At 39.2% G+C, this 18,635-nt stretch overlaps 1 protein-coding gene across 2 annotated transcripts in view; it reads left to right on the top strand.

Annotated features, from left to right (window-relative positions):
* The window catches only part of fam184ab (family with sequence similarity 184 member Ab), a 132,216-nt gene that overhangs the window by 55,973 nt on the left and 57,608 nt on the right, over nt 1-18,635 (top strand). For both annotated transcript variants that reach the window (XM_058613872.1, XM_058613873.1), the window contains exons 2-6: nt 8,422-8,541; nt 8,923-9,081; nt 12,835-13,074; nt 13,267-13,350; nt 14,854-15,105. In XM_058613872.1, the coding sequence (XP_058469855.1) occupies nt 8,422-8,541; nt 8,923-9,081; nt 12,835-13,074; nt 13,267-13,350; nt 14,854-15,105 (855 nt within the window). The remainder of the gene's footprint in view (nt 1-8,421; nt 8,542-8,922; nt 9,082-12,834; nt 13,075-13,266; nt 13,351-14,853; nt 15,106-18,635) is intronic.

Consider the following 18,635-nt stretch of genomic DNA (forward strand, 5'->3'; position numbering starts at 1 on the left):
CCCGCTATGTTGACGCTTTATGGCAACATTTCTGAGAAACTGATGACTGACATCAGATTTAGTTGTTACAATCATCAAACAGTGAAAAAGCATATTTTGCTTCAATCGCAGCATAAATCTTGTGTATTATCACCTAATTAAAATAGTTTCGACTTGAATTTTGTACTTTTTAATTGGATAATAATACACAGACAATGTCACACTGGTGTTTGTCCATTAGGCTCCATTTGTGTTAGTGTATTTTGTTTTTCAATTCAAACTTTATTAATAGAGTTAATCACATTGATACCAGATATTGGACAGAAATAGAATACAATAATTAGTAACAAGTGCACAAACCCAATATTTAACTCAAAGTATGAAGGTTTAACAGATTAAGATACAATTGTAAATGTACATTCTTTACATTTACATTATGTAGTATATTTAAGTATATAAACGTGATAAAAATAACTTTATTTTTGTTTTACGATGAGTCCGTTTCTAACCTTGATGACTTCAAGTTAAAGAGTCATCGTCATATTTCTTCTTGATGCTGATACAGTTTCATGCATCAGTCTTCCAAGTAGAAAAAGTAATATGTTCTACACCTTGATTTCTGTTTGAAAAATGTAGAAATTTGAGAACATCATTATGAGGGAGACGCAGAACTTTATAAAAATGGAGATAAGTTTATTAAGAACACAATTCAGCATTTGGTAATGTTTTGGTAGAAACTTAAATTCCGTTAAAGTTGGAGTTTTACTTTGTGTAAATCCCAAGATTTTCACAATTAGAGGCAGATTTATCAGTTGCATTTAAAAACAAAAAAAAACAAAAAAAAACAATTGGCATCAGTTAATCAACACTTTTGTTCTTGGAAATGATTCAAAAAATTCTGCCAAAAGTTTATTTTTCCATCCAAAGGTTTATGTTATTTGAGGATCTATTGATGAGTAGTTTTGTTTATCACTTGTTTTTGAACTGTTACATTTTATCAGATGTTTTAAAAATATTGGCCAAGAGTCGACCCTCCAATACTCATCTCAAATTCAAGCTATATATATACGTTGGTGAAGTTCATAGATGTGATAATGCTAATTTATTGTATTATTATTTATTACCTTTTACATTGACTGTGTTTGCTGCTGTAACATCAGAAATGTCCTCATTGTGGGATTAATAAAGGATTATTTTATTTTATCTCTTGAAAAAAGCCTTTATTGGTCGACCTCTACATTCAAGGTGAAAAGAAGAATATATGAAGTTTGACAGTTTTCTGTCTGTTATTTCAAAGCAGAAAGAAGTGAGTTTTGAGAATAAAGTGATCGTTATTTTCCCCCTCTAGTTTTTCACAGCCTCTGACAGTCGACAGTCATATTTCGTTGAACAGCTGAAAGTCTGAGCGAGTTTCTCAGCCGTGACTTTTTCTTCTCGCGCTGACGAGTGAAATTTGTGGCACTTCCCCATCGCCTTATCGATCGTCCCTGGTATCACTGTCATTTATGCAAACTCATCCAATGACACGGGGGAATCGACCCGAGGAGCACACACATCTGTCAAGAGACTGACAGTGTTAAATAAAGGGAACATTTTGAAAAGAAACACTTTGACAGAGTATTAGGGCCACACTGAAGAAAGCTTGCAAAAATAAAGTGGTAATATTATGACTTTATTCACTTTTAAGCCTCCATCCACATGATGTTACGACTGTTTTTTGTCTATGAAGCAATTCTTACAGCTTTAGTTTATCATAAGAATCCATCTGCCGTAAAGCGCCAGGCCCTCTGTTGTTGTACTGGACAACATCCACTCCATCTCCATCCAAAATCTTCATTATCAATTCAATTGTTTCTTGGAAAAACTACTAAGAGCAGTCGACCACCAGCAGCCAATTTCTTCTCCACAAAAGAGAGGATTTCCTCCAAGTCTGTGTGATTTTCTGTGTCAGTTTCTTACACAATCTTTGTCAAAGTCCTGATACTAGATTAGATTAGATTAGATTCAAGTTTATTGTCATTGTACAGGTACAGAGGCGACAAAATGCAGTTAGCATCTAACCAGAAGTGCAGAGACAGCACTGTACTGACTTTTAACTACATTAAAAAGGTCCCGAACAATTACCCCAGGTAATCCCCCAGTAAATATGTGCGTAGATATTCTGTCAGTTCCTGTTTACAAGTAGTTTTTTTGTGGATTTTCAGGCACGGGATGTGCGTTTGCACTTGTAATAGCAATGAGCAGCGTAATATACACATGACGAGAGGAGGCGCCGGCGATGCATAAATCGAGCGTCACACGGTGTCCGGGAAGTCGGGGTGAAGTCGTTTGCGCGTAGCCGGTGCCGGGTCGGGGGTCGTCCGGTTCATTACCCACCCTGTTGGCGCCCCGTCTTATTGGGTAGGGTGACAGAACATGGTGGGTCAACCGCCACAGGAGCGCACGGAACTAGCCTTAGCGGCGGGTCCACGGCCGCTTTCTTGTAATGCTGCAACATTATTCTCAAAAGCTTAAATATTTTTACTGTCTTCTGTATGGCACTCAAGAAATGGAAAATGGCCAAACAGCCTTATTTTACCTGGACAGGAAGTAAAGGGGGAGGGGAGCTGAAAAGAGCGGGAGAACTAACAAAGGAAGCTTGAAAGACGACTGAAAAACATAATCTCAAAGGTTTCTGCAAAATGGCCTTAAAATGGCATTTCCCTTAATCACATAGAAGTTAAAACTCAACAGTAAACATTGTGCTGTAAAAGTTAATGTACTAGCGATAATCCCACCCAATGCTAGGCGTTAATCTGACTTCTATGGAGCATATTTTATGTGAGTGGGAAGCTCAGATTCTGTTGTCAACAGTAATGTTGTCTGCTGCTGTGATGTTCATGTTTTAAGTCGTATTAACTTAGGGAATAAACCGCTTCACAGCCTCCCCGTCTCATCAGCGAGTGAAATGACAAGGGACGGCTAAAATCTAGAGGGACGTCTCTTCAAGGTGAAACAACACATTTGATCCCTCATTAGTTTCGCTTCACAGCTAATCTAAAGTCTTTGACGCCGCTACATGATACGGAGGGGGTGGGGGCGCGGCTTCTGAATCATAAACTCACCTCCTGGACAAAGTTATTTAACCCTGAAAGAGCAAAGGTCACGAACCAAGAACGTCACACTCGATTAGCAAGTGAATGAGAAAATCAAAATCAAAGCACAATTAGATGGTTGTAATCAAGCATATAATGAAGGTACAGATACAAAAGAAGAGCTTTGATACTGGCAGAAAAATACCAACCCTCAATTCCCCCTTTGTATCCTTAAGTCTGTGATAGCTTAAGGATGTCATTACCAAACCTACAGTACCGTTAGACAACCTTATCTGACTGGAGACTGAAGTTTGTGCTGCTCAATAAACCACTTTCTCTCGCACACCAAAGTCCATAGAGAAAATCACTGTTTTGACACCACAGCTCACAGGAGATGTGGATCCACTTCTGCCTCCATTAATGAGTCCTAATGTGTGATTTTGGGAGTTCTCCATTTGAAATCCTTGGTTTTGATTTACCTAAATGACACAGACTCGCCAAACGAAGCAGCAGTAGAGCAGCTGCTCCTGTGTCCCTGTGGGCTAAAAAGGCTGATTTTTCTCTATGGACTTTGGTGCACCAGAGCAGTTTTAGCCTCTACTGCTTAAATAATGTAGTAAACATATTGTTAAGACACCATAGACTTTAGCAGGTGTACATTTTATTGTGTGAGCCTTGTGTTAAGTGGCTAAAAATCTAATTTTTATCTTTTGTTCCCCTTGGCAACCAACTTGGTAGCATTTCTCCATGCCTCAGGCTGTTTTTCTGCAATGCAGAAGTCCCTTTTAACAAAATAACACCCAGCAGGAAGTAAGCAGTGACATGATCAGTTAAGGTTGAGAAAGTCTAAATCAGAGGATCTGGACGGGTCATTAAGCCCGAACATTTGTGCTGACACTGTACTTAACTGTACGATGTGTATTAAAGTATTGTAGCGCGGCTCAAGTCTGGAAAGGGTGTATTCATTTGTCACTTCCAAGAGGCGTGACCAACGGACGTAGATAAAGTAAAATGCCTCCAACAACCAGTCAGGCCAACGATTCACATTACAAATGTGTCAACAAACGTGCTAGTTTCCTTGGAGTGATGGCTATCGAGTAATGGTGTCTTACGACTTTTGCCCCGGGAACTCTGTGGAGTGAGTCACTTAAAATGGACACAACAGCTGAATCGGGAGCCGTCGTTGTTGGATTATACAAATGTTGTTATACCCAAAATCCACTGGTTGCAGAACAGATGGATGGATGCGCTGCGCTCTGATTCGGACAGCTTCGCCAATTTACACTGCTTGCGTCTCATGTCCACTACAGATTCTGTAGTCGGCCCAAATGTTGTCCTGGCCAACATCAAATCATTGTGTATATGTGTACTTGTACATCTCTGTGAGGACCAAAAACCTTATAAAACACAGGAAGTGAGGACATTTTGTCTTGGCCTCACAACTTTAAAGGATCTTTCTGAACGTTAAGACTTGGTTTCAGTGTCCGAACTGGGTTTAAGTGAAGGTCTAGGTCAAGTAAAGGTAAGAATAAAGCTTATAAATGACAGGAAGTGAGGAAATTTAGTAAAAGTGATGACATTTTGTCTGGTCCTCACAACTTTTAGAGGATTAAGACCTGCTCTTAGAGGTAGGGTTAGGTTTAGTTTAAGGGTTAGGCCTTTAGTTATGATAGTTAGAAGATAAGATTAAAAAAAACACAGGGAGCGAGGACTTTTAATGGCTTTCTGAGGGTTTAAGACTTGCTTAAGTTCAGGTTAAGGTAAGGGGCTAAGGGATGCCTTATGTCAAACAATAAAAAAGCCATTGTGCACTTGTTCGTGACTCTCTTACATGAATAAGGTCATGTATCGAAGCGTCGCGTTGGCAGATATCTGCAGCCACCTTCACACCAATGTCAGCTCCGCTGCCTGCCAAGAGTCGATATGAGGCGATCCCTCATTACAACCATGATGTCAGCGTTTATAGCCGACGTCTCTCCGGGTTTACACGTACAGTACAAACACATTAACACCAAACTGTGTCTCTTCTGACCGTTTAGCAGGAGCTGATTACACTGATGAGTGTGGACACCACTGTCTGCTTGTGTGTGTGTGTGTGTGTTAGACATCAGGATTATTGCATTTCGTCTGCTGATGAATTTCGGGGCACGTGTCGGAGATTTTCGCTCGTTTTAAAAATGTTACGTCTGCTTCATTCGCTTCCTCGGCTAATGAGGCCGAGCTGGTTGAATAATTAATGTCGTCGTGAGGGGTTGGGGGGGAAAAAGGAGTTTTATTTTGGACGTATCGGAAGTTTCCTCCCGTGCGGTTTTAATTGGTTTCCTAATGGGTTGTCTCTCATCGGGAACGTTTCATTCCTCATTTGTGAACGTGACAACGCGATGATAGATACATTTGTGACATAATGAGGTAGATGAAGTTGGTGCGGGTTTTTATGCCTGTATGAATAAACTTGTCTTGTCTGGACTTGTTTCTCCATTAATTTATTATATGAATTGTTAGCAGCATTAGCAGTGTGCGTGTACGGGCAGACGTTAGGCAATCTGATGTGACACTTTGTCCAAAAATGGTGTTCAAACTAGTTTGAACGAGTTTGGACTGTCGTGGAATCTGAAACACGTCCACACGGATGTCCACTCAGAAGGGCAGTTCCGTATTTTATTTTTCTCTGATGCACTTCTAGGCTTTATAATTTGAACTTGAACTGGGTATCAAGGTCTGAATTTTATTTGTCACATGCATCGTTACACTCATAATACTGTACACAGACAAGAATATAATGAAATATATGAACTATATTGAATACTCAAGTGTGTACAGACTATAAATATGTAAGTATATATATTTGTATGTATATACATATACACATACTAAGTAATAAAGATCTATGTCTAAACAAGATAATAAAATGCCAAAACAATAATAATGAAAGTGAGTGTTAAAGTGACAAATGATGCAGTTTCAGCAGCAGTAAAACTCAAAGTGACATTGATTATTATCTACATTGTGTTATCCATGTTGTGTATTGTCCATATCGTCCATAGTCATGGTTATATTCAGATAAGCTGTGTGTCCTGGTAGAGGAGAACGTATGCTCTGTGGATAAAGATATTCAAATTTGAGATAAAAGTGATAACCCCACAGGTCAGGTCTGGATAAAAACGTAATATTTTATTCCTGGTTTCTTGTCGTCCATGTAGTTTTCTTGGTGCCCGCTTGCCAGCAAAATTGGTCCTGACTGAAATATTATTTTAAAAACTGTGAAGTCATTTGACCATGAAAGATGACAGACATTCATGGAGTCCATATAATAAAACCACTGCTGACTTTCATAAGCTCCTGGCCTTCTCCTCTACTTCACTAATGAGGTTAATGAACTGAGCTCCTGTCAGTTATATCAGCTCCGGGCTAAAATTCTGTCCAGTGCTGTTAGCATTCGCCTTCCTTGCGTTCTTTACATTTTTGGCAACCTTTGCCAACATTCGCTGACTCAAGCGAGTCCATTTGCTGTGATGTTGGAAAGGTTTCTTCTAAATGTACTCTAGACCTCGAGGACTCAAAATCTGTTGGATTAATAATGCTATTGTGACGTCCCAGCATAAACAACCAAGATGTAATCTGTCATTTATTTTACAAAGGAGTTGAGGGTTTAGCTCACAAAACAACGGGAAAAGGGCAGAGGATGCTGTTCAAGCAAAATGAAAAGCAGATGAAAAAGGAAGCTAAATTACTTGTTCGTCAAATACAAATTAAGAATGAAAACCCACTTGAAATGAACTCCATTTGCTGTAAGGAAAACAAAAATGACAGGATGGAACACCATCGCGATACCTAGTATCTAGACAGGATTAAAATCAAACCTACGGTGGGAATGAGGAGTCAGTTTTTAGAAGCTAAAGGACCTGATGTAGCCGAAGGGGAGACGGCTTCTTGTCTTCTTCTGTTGTGAGTGAGACAACTGGACATACCGAACTCGAGGCTAATTAAGGGAGGACAACGTATTTAACACAGAATTAGCCCCAAATAATTTCACCTACGACAGCTTTAAATGTCTTCTTGATGGATTTATTTTGATTTTTGCCCACAAACCTGCAGAATCGGCCGCACTTTGTGTTAGCGTATAGTTCAGTTTACAGTATTAGCATGCTAATAAGACCTCCAGCATCTTAATCTCATTAAAAAGGTAGACACATTTGAACGAGGGGGTAAAAATCCCATGGCTGACTCGTTCCTGGTCATAATGAGCATAATCTCTATTTTCCAGAGTTAATCTTGTGTGGCGGTCAGCAAAAACAGTCTGTGTGTGTGTGTGTGTGAATAAATGAACCGAAACAGACGCCACTTTCATTTATCAAAGATGTAAAGTGTATAGAAGTCCCTCCCTTTTGTTGACGGCCTTTGGTGCAAAGTAAACAAAGGCTCTTTAGCGCCGTGGCACGGTTCAACGTGCTGAATTATTGACTGGGTTTCTTTTTTATCGAGGGGGAAAACGTGGCTTTGTTTCTCACGACAGGAAGAGGAGCACGGAAATGTAAAAATCCATTTCTCTGTGTGTCTGTGAGCAGAGGATCACGGTGCTGTCAGATTACAGCATCTCTGGATGAGCTGCCGTGTATTTTTGGGGCAGATTTAAAGGTCAATCTCATGCACAATAGTTTGCCGTTGTTATTTTTAACATCCGCCCGGTTTCATGGTTTATGACAGCAGAGCTTCGCTGACGCTGCTTATATCAGAGACGAGACAGCATCATAACGGAAATGTCTCCTATATCAATGCAAAAACACGTTAAAGATACTAATTTTTGACAGGAAGCATCACTGAAAACGCAATCTGACTCACAGCTGCTGCTATATGTGGGTTTATATTGAAGATTAATACGATTAGTATTGCAAAATTCATGAAACACACTTTAAAAATTACAATTTTACAGCCTTTTTGTCGACTGTTTTGGCCGCGAGATTAGTTTTTCTTTGAGCATAATCCGGATTAACGTCAGTGTCTGTATCAGAAACTGCCATTTCATTATTAATATCAGCCAATACTGACATCTGTGGGTCAATAATGCCGTTTATTGTAGTGTATGATAAATATAAATGGTAAACAAAGCAGTATTTGAACATAAACCTACACTAAAGTTAAGTTTCTTTACTGAAATTGATCAATTTATTCAAATGTTTTGTAAATAGTGAAGTGGAAACTTTCTTTAATCAGTTTTTAAAGTCATATTCAGTAAATTAAGAGTTTTTCTACCACAAAAACAGTCTTTTAGAGGTGTAAAGTAAATTTTCACTGCCACGCTATGACGTTTCACTTGGTTTTTGATATAATTTCTGAACATATAACCACGTCTCCTCCTCCTCTGCTGCAGGTTATCTATGCACTGAACACGAAAAACGACGAGCACGAGGCGGCCATCTCCACGCTGAAGGAGGCCCACGAAGAGGAGGTGCAGCAGATCCTGTCCGAGACCAGAGAGAAGATTCTCCAGGTTTGTTAGACACTCGTTTATTTTTTTTTTACAGAAAATAATAAATGGAATAAACAAAAAGAAAACTTCTACTTTCTTTGCTGTGGACAGACGGTGACTTGTGGAGACAAACAGCCGTCGCGTGGGTGTGAATAAATATTCATTATTGAAATGTTGTTGAAAGAAGACGGTGTTTAAAAAATTTACTCTTTAGAAACTCACTCCGGAAAACACTTTTTGTCATGGGGATGATATTAAAATGGAATGTCGTCAAAATAATTGTGGTCATTATTGCGATAATTATAAAAAAAAAACCAATAATGTCCTAATGTGGCTTCATGTGGTCTGTGTTCATAAAGTTTAAGAAAATACTTGTATATAATTCCTTCACACGTGTTTTAGTACAAGAGCAAGATCAGCGACGAGATGGACCTGAAGAAGCGGATCCAGTCTCTGGAGGAGTCCATGGAGCTTCACGAGAGGATGAAGCGTCAGGCGCTGGCCGAGTTCGAGAGCTACCGTCAGAGGGTGGAGGACATGCAGCTCTGCACCGAGGCTCAGGTGAGACGGAGGAGAGAGTGTTAGTGAGATTAGGGGTTCAATGTCAGAATTAGTGCCATTTAATGCTGAGTCTGCAGATTCTAGCTCACGTAGGACTCCTTTACATCTGTTTGCATGCCAAAAAGGATGTTGTAGCATGGAATTCTCATTCAGGCTGCTGTAAAAACATGGCAGCACAAGATGGAAGCCTTTGTGAACCCTACAGTACAAACAATAACAACAACAAGTTTTTTTATTTGAAAGCAATTATACACTGATATCAACATGTTTATGTGTAGTTTATTGAATTTCCGCCAATAAGTACTAAACACTGGACCTTTAAATGATCTTTTATAAGGGAGATCTAGCAAAGACAGGGTGAGTTAGCCGCCTCATATAAAAGCAAATAACATCAGAAACAATAAATTAACATCATAATAATAATATACAGATGAAGAACTTCTATTCATCAATTTTTAATAAGCAGATGCTTATTCTGAATATTTTCTTTAAAAAAAACAATATTTGCCTCACCTGTGTTATTACTCAGTGGCTCCTCATGGTGGCGCTAAATAAAGGAAAATCCTGCATTTTTCCAGTTCAAGAGGCCTTTTTCTAATCTTTATTTAGACACATATGGTGATGTACTGTCGTATATATTGTTTTTTATTGTCACCGTGTGACATGTAATGTATGCTAACATGATCATGGGCCAGTGTTTGCAACGATATAAACTGTAATAAGAGCAAATTTGTGCATAGTTGAGACTTTCTGACAGTTTTTCTGCCATTTCTCTCACACATTATATTATTTTTAATAGTAAAACAACACATTTTCCAAAATAAATGAATCACAACTTCACTTTGTGCTTGTATTTTATAATAAATCTTAATTAAATGGCTGGAGTGACATCGTATATCGTGCAATTCTCACCTTAAGTAGTGAAATAAGAGCTTCTTGAAGCCTCATGTTCAGTTAATCCACGTCATTTTATCCAGATTAAATTTTAATAAAGGTACGTCACACAGATGTACAGATGGATCACAATTATTCCTCCACCAGTCTCTGCCGTTTAAATCCCCAGGTGTCGCTTTTGTCTCCTGTTGCCTCAGGTTAATGAACGGTGGGGGGAGGGAGGGGGGGTAATATCACAGAGCGAGCGACAGTTTCACCTGATGTTCCAGCTGACGCAGTCACAGCTGGGAGATGTAAACATCACCGTACGCGTCTTAAACAGACACACGCGCGGCGTTTGCATCTTTTCAAAGAACGCTCGTTTTCGGCGGGCGCTTTATCGCAGCGCGTGGCGAGAAAACGAGCTACAGAGCAGATGAAAGAGCTTTTAAATTACAAGTGCGGCACAAATGCCACAGGGTTCCAGGTGCATAAAATCACACAAGTAAGACTATGTTGATGACATACTTATTTCTTTTATGTATTTATGTTTTATTTGATGTAACCACAAAGAAAAGAGGTCAAAAACAAGCTTTTTTTTGAAGCTGCAGAGAACTGCTGTTTACCTTTCGGCCTAATTATATTTTTTTGCATGTGTGTGCACTTACACGATATAGAGTATAAGTGTGTTACACGTCGATATTGTAGTTTACAGATCACAAATAGATGGATGATGTTGTTGTGTAGTGTTGTACACAGCAGCTGGAGGATGTGCAGCTCTGTGTTGGAACAGATATCATGTCATATATAAGTGCTTTAACTCATGATTCCATTAACATTAATATAATCTGAGGCTTAATTCAGGGCCAAACGTCTGCAGATTTACTGGGATGTTTCCCAATTTTGTCACTGATGCAGCAGAATGTGTCAAGTCAGCTTTATGTCAAGTCTATTTATTGCTATATTCTATCGTTAAACCAGTGTTTGACAATGTAAAATGTATAATGAGAACATAAAATCATAGTAACACACAACATGTACGACTGAGATGAAACAAAACCTGCTACTTTTTAGGCACTGACATGAGCATTTCATTATTTGCTTGACTATTAAAAAGTCGATTAGTTACTGTACCTATTCGTATTATATTTTAAAAAAAAAAAATAACATAAAAGTTTTTATCAATGACAGCATCTATCTTCACAAGGTGACAGCAACAGCAAGTGTTCAGTTAGTGGAAAATCATGTGTGTTTCTTGAATGCATCTTGTAGCTGCTACTCTCAGCTCAACACCAGAGGTCTCAAACTTGCGGACCGTGGGCCACATGCGGCCCATCGCTTAATATCAAGCTCAACACATTCATTTTGCATCATAAATACGTTGCTTTTGTGAACTATTTATATCAACATAAGGATCATTATTTTGATATGATGATGGAATATCCTGAACAGTTTGAGAACCATGACTGTAGAATATTCACTGAGTAATACCTGTAGTATTTTTGCCAAACATGTCCATCTCTTGTCTTTTCATTCATTAAAAGTGTGGTGGTTTGGATGATTTGTTGTTTTATCTCTTTTCAAAACATTTGTCTGAGGAAAACTACTGTATATCACTTTTTGTCCCCCAAGGGCGAAATAAGAAATAAGTATACAGTTAATATAAGATAACATACATAACCAATGCACCCAATAAGTAAGATAAGAGCTCGACTGCTGTAACTGGCTGCCGCCCGCCAGGCTCCGTCTCCTCCACAGCATCTGCAGCACATAATGAATATGGGATATAAGATAAGGTAAAAACCTAAATGTCCCCTGAAGGGCAATTTCCTTCACAGCATAGACGATAAAAAAAAAATACAAATCAATAAACGGCTCAAATAGAAAGGCATACAAATGGAACCAATTATCACTGTTGCATGTGGATGGAAGGAGGCATTAGGGCGGAGCCTTGGAAAAATTGGACAGTCGAGTCGCTTCACAGCCTTTAAGTGTGGGTTCTGAAGGAGGCGGGGCCTGATGGTCTGTGCTTCTGTAGCATTCATTCATTCATCTTCTACATGAGGGTCGCAGGGAGGTGCTGGTGCTAATCCCAGCTGAAAGGGGTGGGTACACCCGGGACAGGTTGCCAACCACATAGAGACAAAACAACCACTCACTCGCACCTCTCCAATTTAATCCTAATCCCCAAATCTGCATGTTTTTGGACTGGACTGGAGATATTCCTCAATTCGGTGGAGACAACAACGTCAATTCCAGGTCCAATTCGTGATGTAATTGGAACGCACCAGTAGTTTTTCATTTCTGATCCTACGCACTGTATACCTGTGAATACATGTTTTTTACTGACTTCTGAACTGGAACGCAGTCCAATCAGAGGTGGCATCACTCTCAACGATGCTGTTCTCAAATGTCTTGGTTGGTCTAAAAACCAAAAGTATTCAATATCAATGATGTCTTTGTTATTTGGAGTAAATAAACCAGGAAATATTCACATTTAAGGAGCTGAAAAATGAGAAAAACACTGAAACTTAATTATGGTGTGCCTCAGTTACTTAAAGTGAATTTAGAGGCGGCCGCATGAAGTTGTTGGTGTTCATGGTTTGCATCAGTCGGTGGCTGATGGACGCTCCATGAATGGTTTGCTTGTTGTATTAAGATATTGATCTGTAGCTCCACTCACAAATGCTTGTTTTCTGCTTCAGAGCTAAATTAGAGTAGACTGGTTGGCAAGCCAGAAGGTCAAATTCCCTCTGAGCTAGAACATCACCACCTGGCTCTGAGCTTTTAAAAAGTTTATCCACAGCTCAAGAAGCCTGCGAATCGATAAATCAATGCCCCTGTTTGCTCAGACCTTTTTTTACCTGTCTTCCTTGGCAGCACACGCAGCGTGTGGTATCCATGTCCAGGGAGGTGGAGGAGATGCGGCGGTCCTTTGAAGATAAGCTGCGTACATTCAGCCAGGCCCAGGCCCAGTTTGAGCAGGAGAAGAAGGCCGCTCTGGAGGAGCTGAAGGCCCAGCACAGACAGGAGGTCCAGGAGCTCCTGCGCAGCCACCAGAGCCAGAACGCCAACTACAGCAAAGACCAGGAGAAACTGGGTCAGCTCCATAAGGCCGAGGTAACTGCTGCAAAAGTAGGGCACCTCCTGAAAGCTGAGGACAACAAAATTAAATCACGTTATCGCGAGGAAAGTGAGACGTTCGCTGTTTGTGTGTGCAAGCCAGTGATTCAACGTGGGATATCATCTTTACTGCACAGCAGGTGAAGCGTTTTGTACGAGAGTAATCATTGACCTCCTGATGTGTTACAGGTGGATTCTTTGGCGGAGCGCGTGGAGGAGCTCAAGCAAGACAAAAAGAGGCTTGTGGAGGAATATGAGGCCAAACTCAGCAAGGTACAACATCCACTGCAGAGGCTTATACATCAGTCCCATTTTATAATTTTCTTTTTAACATTAGCAGCTACTGTAACTGCTATTGTCATGACGACATGAAGTTAAATGGGTTTAGCGTCCTCCATAATTAGGTAAATATACAGCAGGCGTCATCTGGTGAAATCAAACAAACACAGAGGGCCATGTCTGGCTATGGTAGCTGCTAACGTCAAATATTAATGTCAGGCCATCTGTCTGCAGTAGCAGCTAGCATCTGCAGTAGCCGCAGAATAGCTACAGTAGCAGCAGACTTTGATTAAGAACTTTAAATTCTGGAGGTTAGTATCAAACTTTTCATTGTACAGCCTGCCAAAAATAATTATTCGAAGAAGAAGCTATCCGCTACAGACAGTAGCAGCAGCTAGCAGCTACAGTAGTAGTTAACAGCTACAGATAGTAGCAGCTATAGTAGCAGCTAATAGCTACAGACTGTAGAAGCAGCTAGTAGCTATAGTAGACTGCAACAGCTACCAGCTAGAAACCCAGCTAGCAGCTAGAGTAGCAGCCATTGTTATCACTGCTAATGTATTATGGTAGTTGTGGAATTACTAACACATGACGTAAAATAAATGTGTATTTTATTTTGTAAGAATATCAACTGTTAGCTATTTTTGGTCATGTTATGGCAAAGGTTTGATGCAGAAAGTCGTCAAAAGCTGAAATGCTAACTTTGTAGCTGCACAGTATAGGTGGTGAACATAACCACTCGGTTACACTACTTAAACCAAAGATTACATACAAATGTGTATTGTACTTAACAAGAATATCTACTAAAACAAAATGTAAAATAAAAAATGTGTAAAGCGTAACTAAGTACATACAGTAATATAACATTAGTTTATTAGCTCCAGACAGTAACAGCAGGACTCCTCACAGGAAAGACTTAAAAGTTTAGCGTCATGTCTGAACATCCAGGGACAATAGATTTAGTCTAAAATGAAAGAATATGTCATATTTTTCAGTGCTTACTTTCCACTTGAAGAAGGAAAAAGCTACAATGGAGACGAGATAAACAGGAAAATTTCAGCTGTAACTGTGCTTGTATTCATCTGCCTAATCACATCAACTGCCGCAGTGGTTGTTAAAAGTAAAATGACGGCTCGACTCGTCCTTGGATAAGTTACTGTTAAAAAAAAGACAGAAAATGACAGTTTTCACTGGCACTTCCATCATGACTTTGCTGAAAGCCGAATCAAAAGCAGAATGGCACAATGTAAGTACCGCGTTTAGAGGCTTTTCATTTTCAGCCGAACTCGAGCTCCGTGGCAGTAAAAACTGTCAGACTTCACCGTGTGATGAGAAAGCTTTTCCAGTCTCTCTCTTAAATGCAGTCCATATTTTCCCTGACGCTGAAACAGAGCACGGTGTTTTTGAGGCGTATCACTTTATGTATTGCACTGCCATCAAAGATGTATTCTGCTGTGATGGATAACGGCTCGTTTTTTGTTTTCTTTTATCCCCCAGGCTCAGGCCTTTTATGAGCGCGAGCTGGAGGCCATGAAGAGAACTCAGCAGCTGACCGCCGACAACCTGTTGGCATGGAAACGCACCGAGGCCGAGCTGCGGCGGGAGTTCCAGACCCAGGAGGCGGCGCTGCAGAAGACCCTGGGCAAACTGAGGACGGAGCTGGCCAGGGTGACGGACGAGGCCCGGGAAAACCGGGAGAAGTCGTACAAGCTCCAGTCGTCGCTCACCACGGCTGAGAGCTCCGTCAAGGTGAGTGTGAACCCAGAGAAAACGATTTTAAAAACACCGGATTCTGCTGTAACAGAACCATAAAAGACAACAGAACACAAACCACAATCTCCTTAACAAGGATTCACCTCATTCAACTGGACTTTTTAATGGACCGACTACAAGACCTGTCCTTTGTGGTGGATAATATAACAGATATATAAAGTACATTGGATACAACCTTAACTATACAGACATCACCTGGAACTCAGAGATAACAGAGAATTTCTATTATGCCTTAAAGAAAATTGTGAAAAATGTGCATTGGTCACCTTCAGCCATTGATCTTGTCTTCTTTGAAAAATTTGATTTAAAAAAGGGACAAAACAAGTCTACACTGTACTGTATTTCCAGTATTTCATAGGCTTTAAGTGTATATTTCAAAATACAGTGCATCATTTCCTCATTACTTAACTGTGATAATCCACAATGTGACGCTGGGTTTTTGTCTTTTATTATGAAAGTACACTACATGTGGGTATAAAGTTACAGTAAATGTTGTAAATATACAGTGAAATACTGCAAACTCAGAGTAGTATTTAGCATAACATGTGACATATATAGAGGAAAATACACTGGTATTTAGAATAATTGTGACTTTTAAAGCAGTTTCCTGAAAACATACAGTAATAATACAACTGCTCACCAATAATTTACTCTGACACTATATTCAAATATCTTAGCCCATAATTGAACTGTTTTGAGTCCGATTTTGGACGTTTAATCATCTGAAGCTCAACACTTTAGAGGTAAATATCATTGTTGTGACTCTCTCTGTGTCTGAGTCACATGTTCCGGTGGGATTTGGTCTGTTTGGAGTGATTCTGTTGCGGTGATTGGCTACTGCAGGTTTGTTGCTGTGTGAATATGACGATGATGAAGGTCAGCGGTGGCTGTGATGTTGCCCTGGATTGTTAATAATTTACTGCACTTAGAAGAGCAATTAAGTGTAACCCAGATAAAAGAAATGAACTTGAAACCAAACACCAGTCGACAGCTCCGTGCCATGAGTCTTTCATGTGATGTAAGACACAGGAAAAGAGACGATCTGCTGCTGCTCTTATGTCATAATATATATATATATATATATTTATATTTTAATAACAGCCTCAGCCTCAGTGAACATTATCTCATAAACTTTCAAAATCCAGCCGAGAATTATCGTTGCGAGATAATGGATTTAAATTTCAACCTCAACAAGCTCACAACAGAAGCTTTCATGTTTCGTTCAGACATAAAAACACACTTTTATTCCACCTGCCTGTAGATTTTTAAGTATTTAGAATAACTGCATGTACACACAGTCATTTGTTAATAAAGGATAATGCCACAACTTTATTTAAACTGTGATGATTCACAATATGATCCTGGCTTTTTGTCTTTTATTACTGTAAGTGTGTGGTAGAAGTGTCATTTTTACACATAAAAATACAGTTTATAGAGGAAAATACTGCTAAATCTCAAATGTTTAGCATCTTTGAGACTCACATTCTGACTTTTTGTGAGTACCTTAATGCCTTTAAGGATGGATGAATTGTTTTGTCCGGCAAACGTTTGTAGTAGAATCTAAACTCGTACGAGAAATGGACAAAGTTAAAGACGTAAAAAAGGAGCAGGAGCAGCTTCAGCGGGCGGTAAATGATCACCGGGAGAAACAAGAGACAGACGTAAGTAATGGCCGACTCTTCACCAGTGTGTGTTGATATATATACCAAAGCCGGGGAAAAGAAATTATCTCCCGAGCAGACTGTTTCACTGAAGCCGTGGTAAATTGCCGCTGTCACTGTCTTTGAACTAAATTCTTCACTCGTAGGTAAAAAAAAAAAAACTGGACTTTCTGAGATAAAACAACAAACTCATCCGACGCAGGTTTAAAAAAAAAAAAAAAAAGGTTTAAATGGAAAATGAGACAGAGACAGAGACTGAAACTGACAAGAGAGAGGTTGTACTTGTGTGTGTGTGTGTGTTGAAATATAATGAGAGGTGACTCAGCGGTAACGACTGAACTGTCAGCAACAATAGAAGCAAAGATAAATCAGCAGACGGTCAATTAATTAAGTTATTTTAACTCCCGTTACAAGAAATTACCGACGTAAGCCGAGGATTTTCAGTAAGAACAGATTAAAACGTTCTCTGTCACAGCCTTTTTTAAGAAGTGAGGCCTGAAAATGACCACATGTTCTCAAAAACTCAGTTTAATTCATGTTGAAAGCAGAGAAGAACACAAAAACACCACCTATAATTACTTTTACCGCTTCTAAACGACTGAGCAGTTAATATTCAGTCTTGTATAAAGTACCTTAAAGGTGAAGTAAAAGTACAAGTATGTTACCAGAAAAAAAAACAGAAAATGTTTGTAGCAGTTGAAGGCACTTTTTTTTTAAATAATATTACTAAAGTAAAAGTCGTGAAGTGTATTAAAAGTCATTTTCTGATATAAAATGTACTTACGTTTTATTAAAAAAGTGAGGAGTTAGGATTGAGTCATGGTGGCCCAGTGGTAGGGCGAGTTGCCTTTCAACTGTAAAGGTTGTGGGTTCAATTCCTGGCTCTGCTCGTCTATATGTTTTCTTGAGCAAAGACACTTAACCCCATGTTGCAGTAAACAAATATTCTACTCATGTAAACACACATTCTACTCGTGTGAAGACAGAAACACAGCCCACAAGACGACGCAGTTTTGCTAAAAATGCTACTTTCTTTATATTCTACACGGAGAAAAAAAGACATTTAACAGCAATCTTAATCTCTGAGGAAAACTTTTCATATAAAAGAACAACTTTGTGCTGAAATTAATAGAGTAAATTATATTTGGGATGTAATTCACCACTCAAAATAGCCAGTAATCTACATTATACATTCAGTGACCACTTAATTAGGTACATCTTTTCAGTGCAATACAGTAACTCTGGAGCGTATTTATTCTTAAGAGAAAATAGTATTTTGAACCGGACGTTACTGAACATAACTTTAAGGCTGTGACTTAACGGTTATTTTCATAATCGATCTTGATCTGCTAATTAATTTTTCCGATAAATTGATGTTTAGCTGTTTAGTCTTTGAAATGTCAGAAAATGTTTCCCAAAACCCCAAATTTTTAACGACTTCTTTGTTGCACGGAGTAAAGAAACTATAAAATATAAGTACATACTACACACACACACACACACACACACACACACAGAAAGTAACTCCTCAGTGGTTCTGATCACGATGAGTTTCCTTTGTCTTAATTAAGTTTTAGGACGAACGTTTGATGGGATTGAAAGATGTGAAATTGCCTCTCGTGAGTACTTTCTGTGTGTGTGTGTGTGTGTGTGTGTGTGTGTGTATATATAATTAAAGTGCACGCTCTTCATTCTCAGTGAAAAGCCTCTCACCGTGAGAGCGACAGCAGCTGCTGTTGTCGCCTGAAAACTTTGAACATTTCCGAAACTTACGAATGTAACATGAAACACTCAACTACAGCTTATTGTGCATTCACAACCCAACTGTAATATTAACATTTTAGC

This window comes from Solea solea, chromosome 17 (assembly GCF_958295425.1).
Source record: "Solea solea chromosome 17, fSolSol10.1, whole genome shotgun sequence".
Lineage (NCBI taxonomy): Eukaryota > Metazoa > Chordata > Actinopteri > Pleuronectiformes > Soleidae > Solea > Solea solea.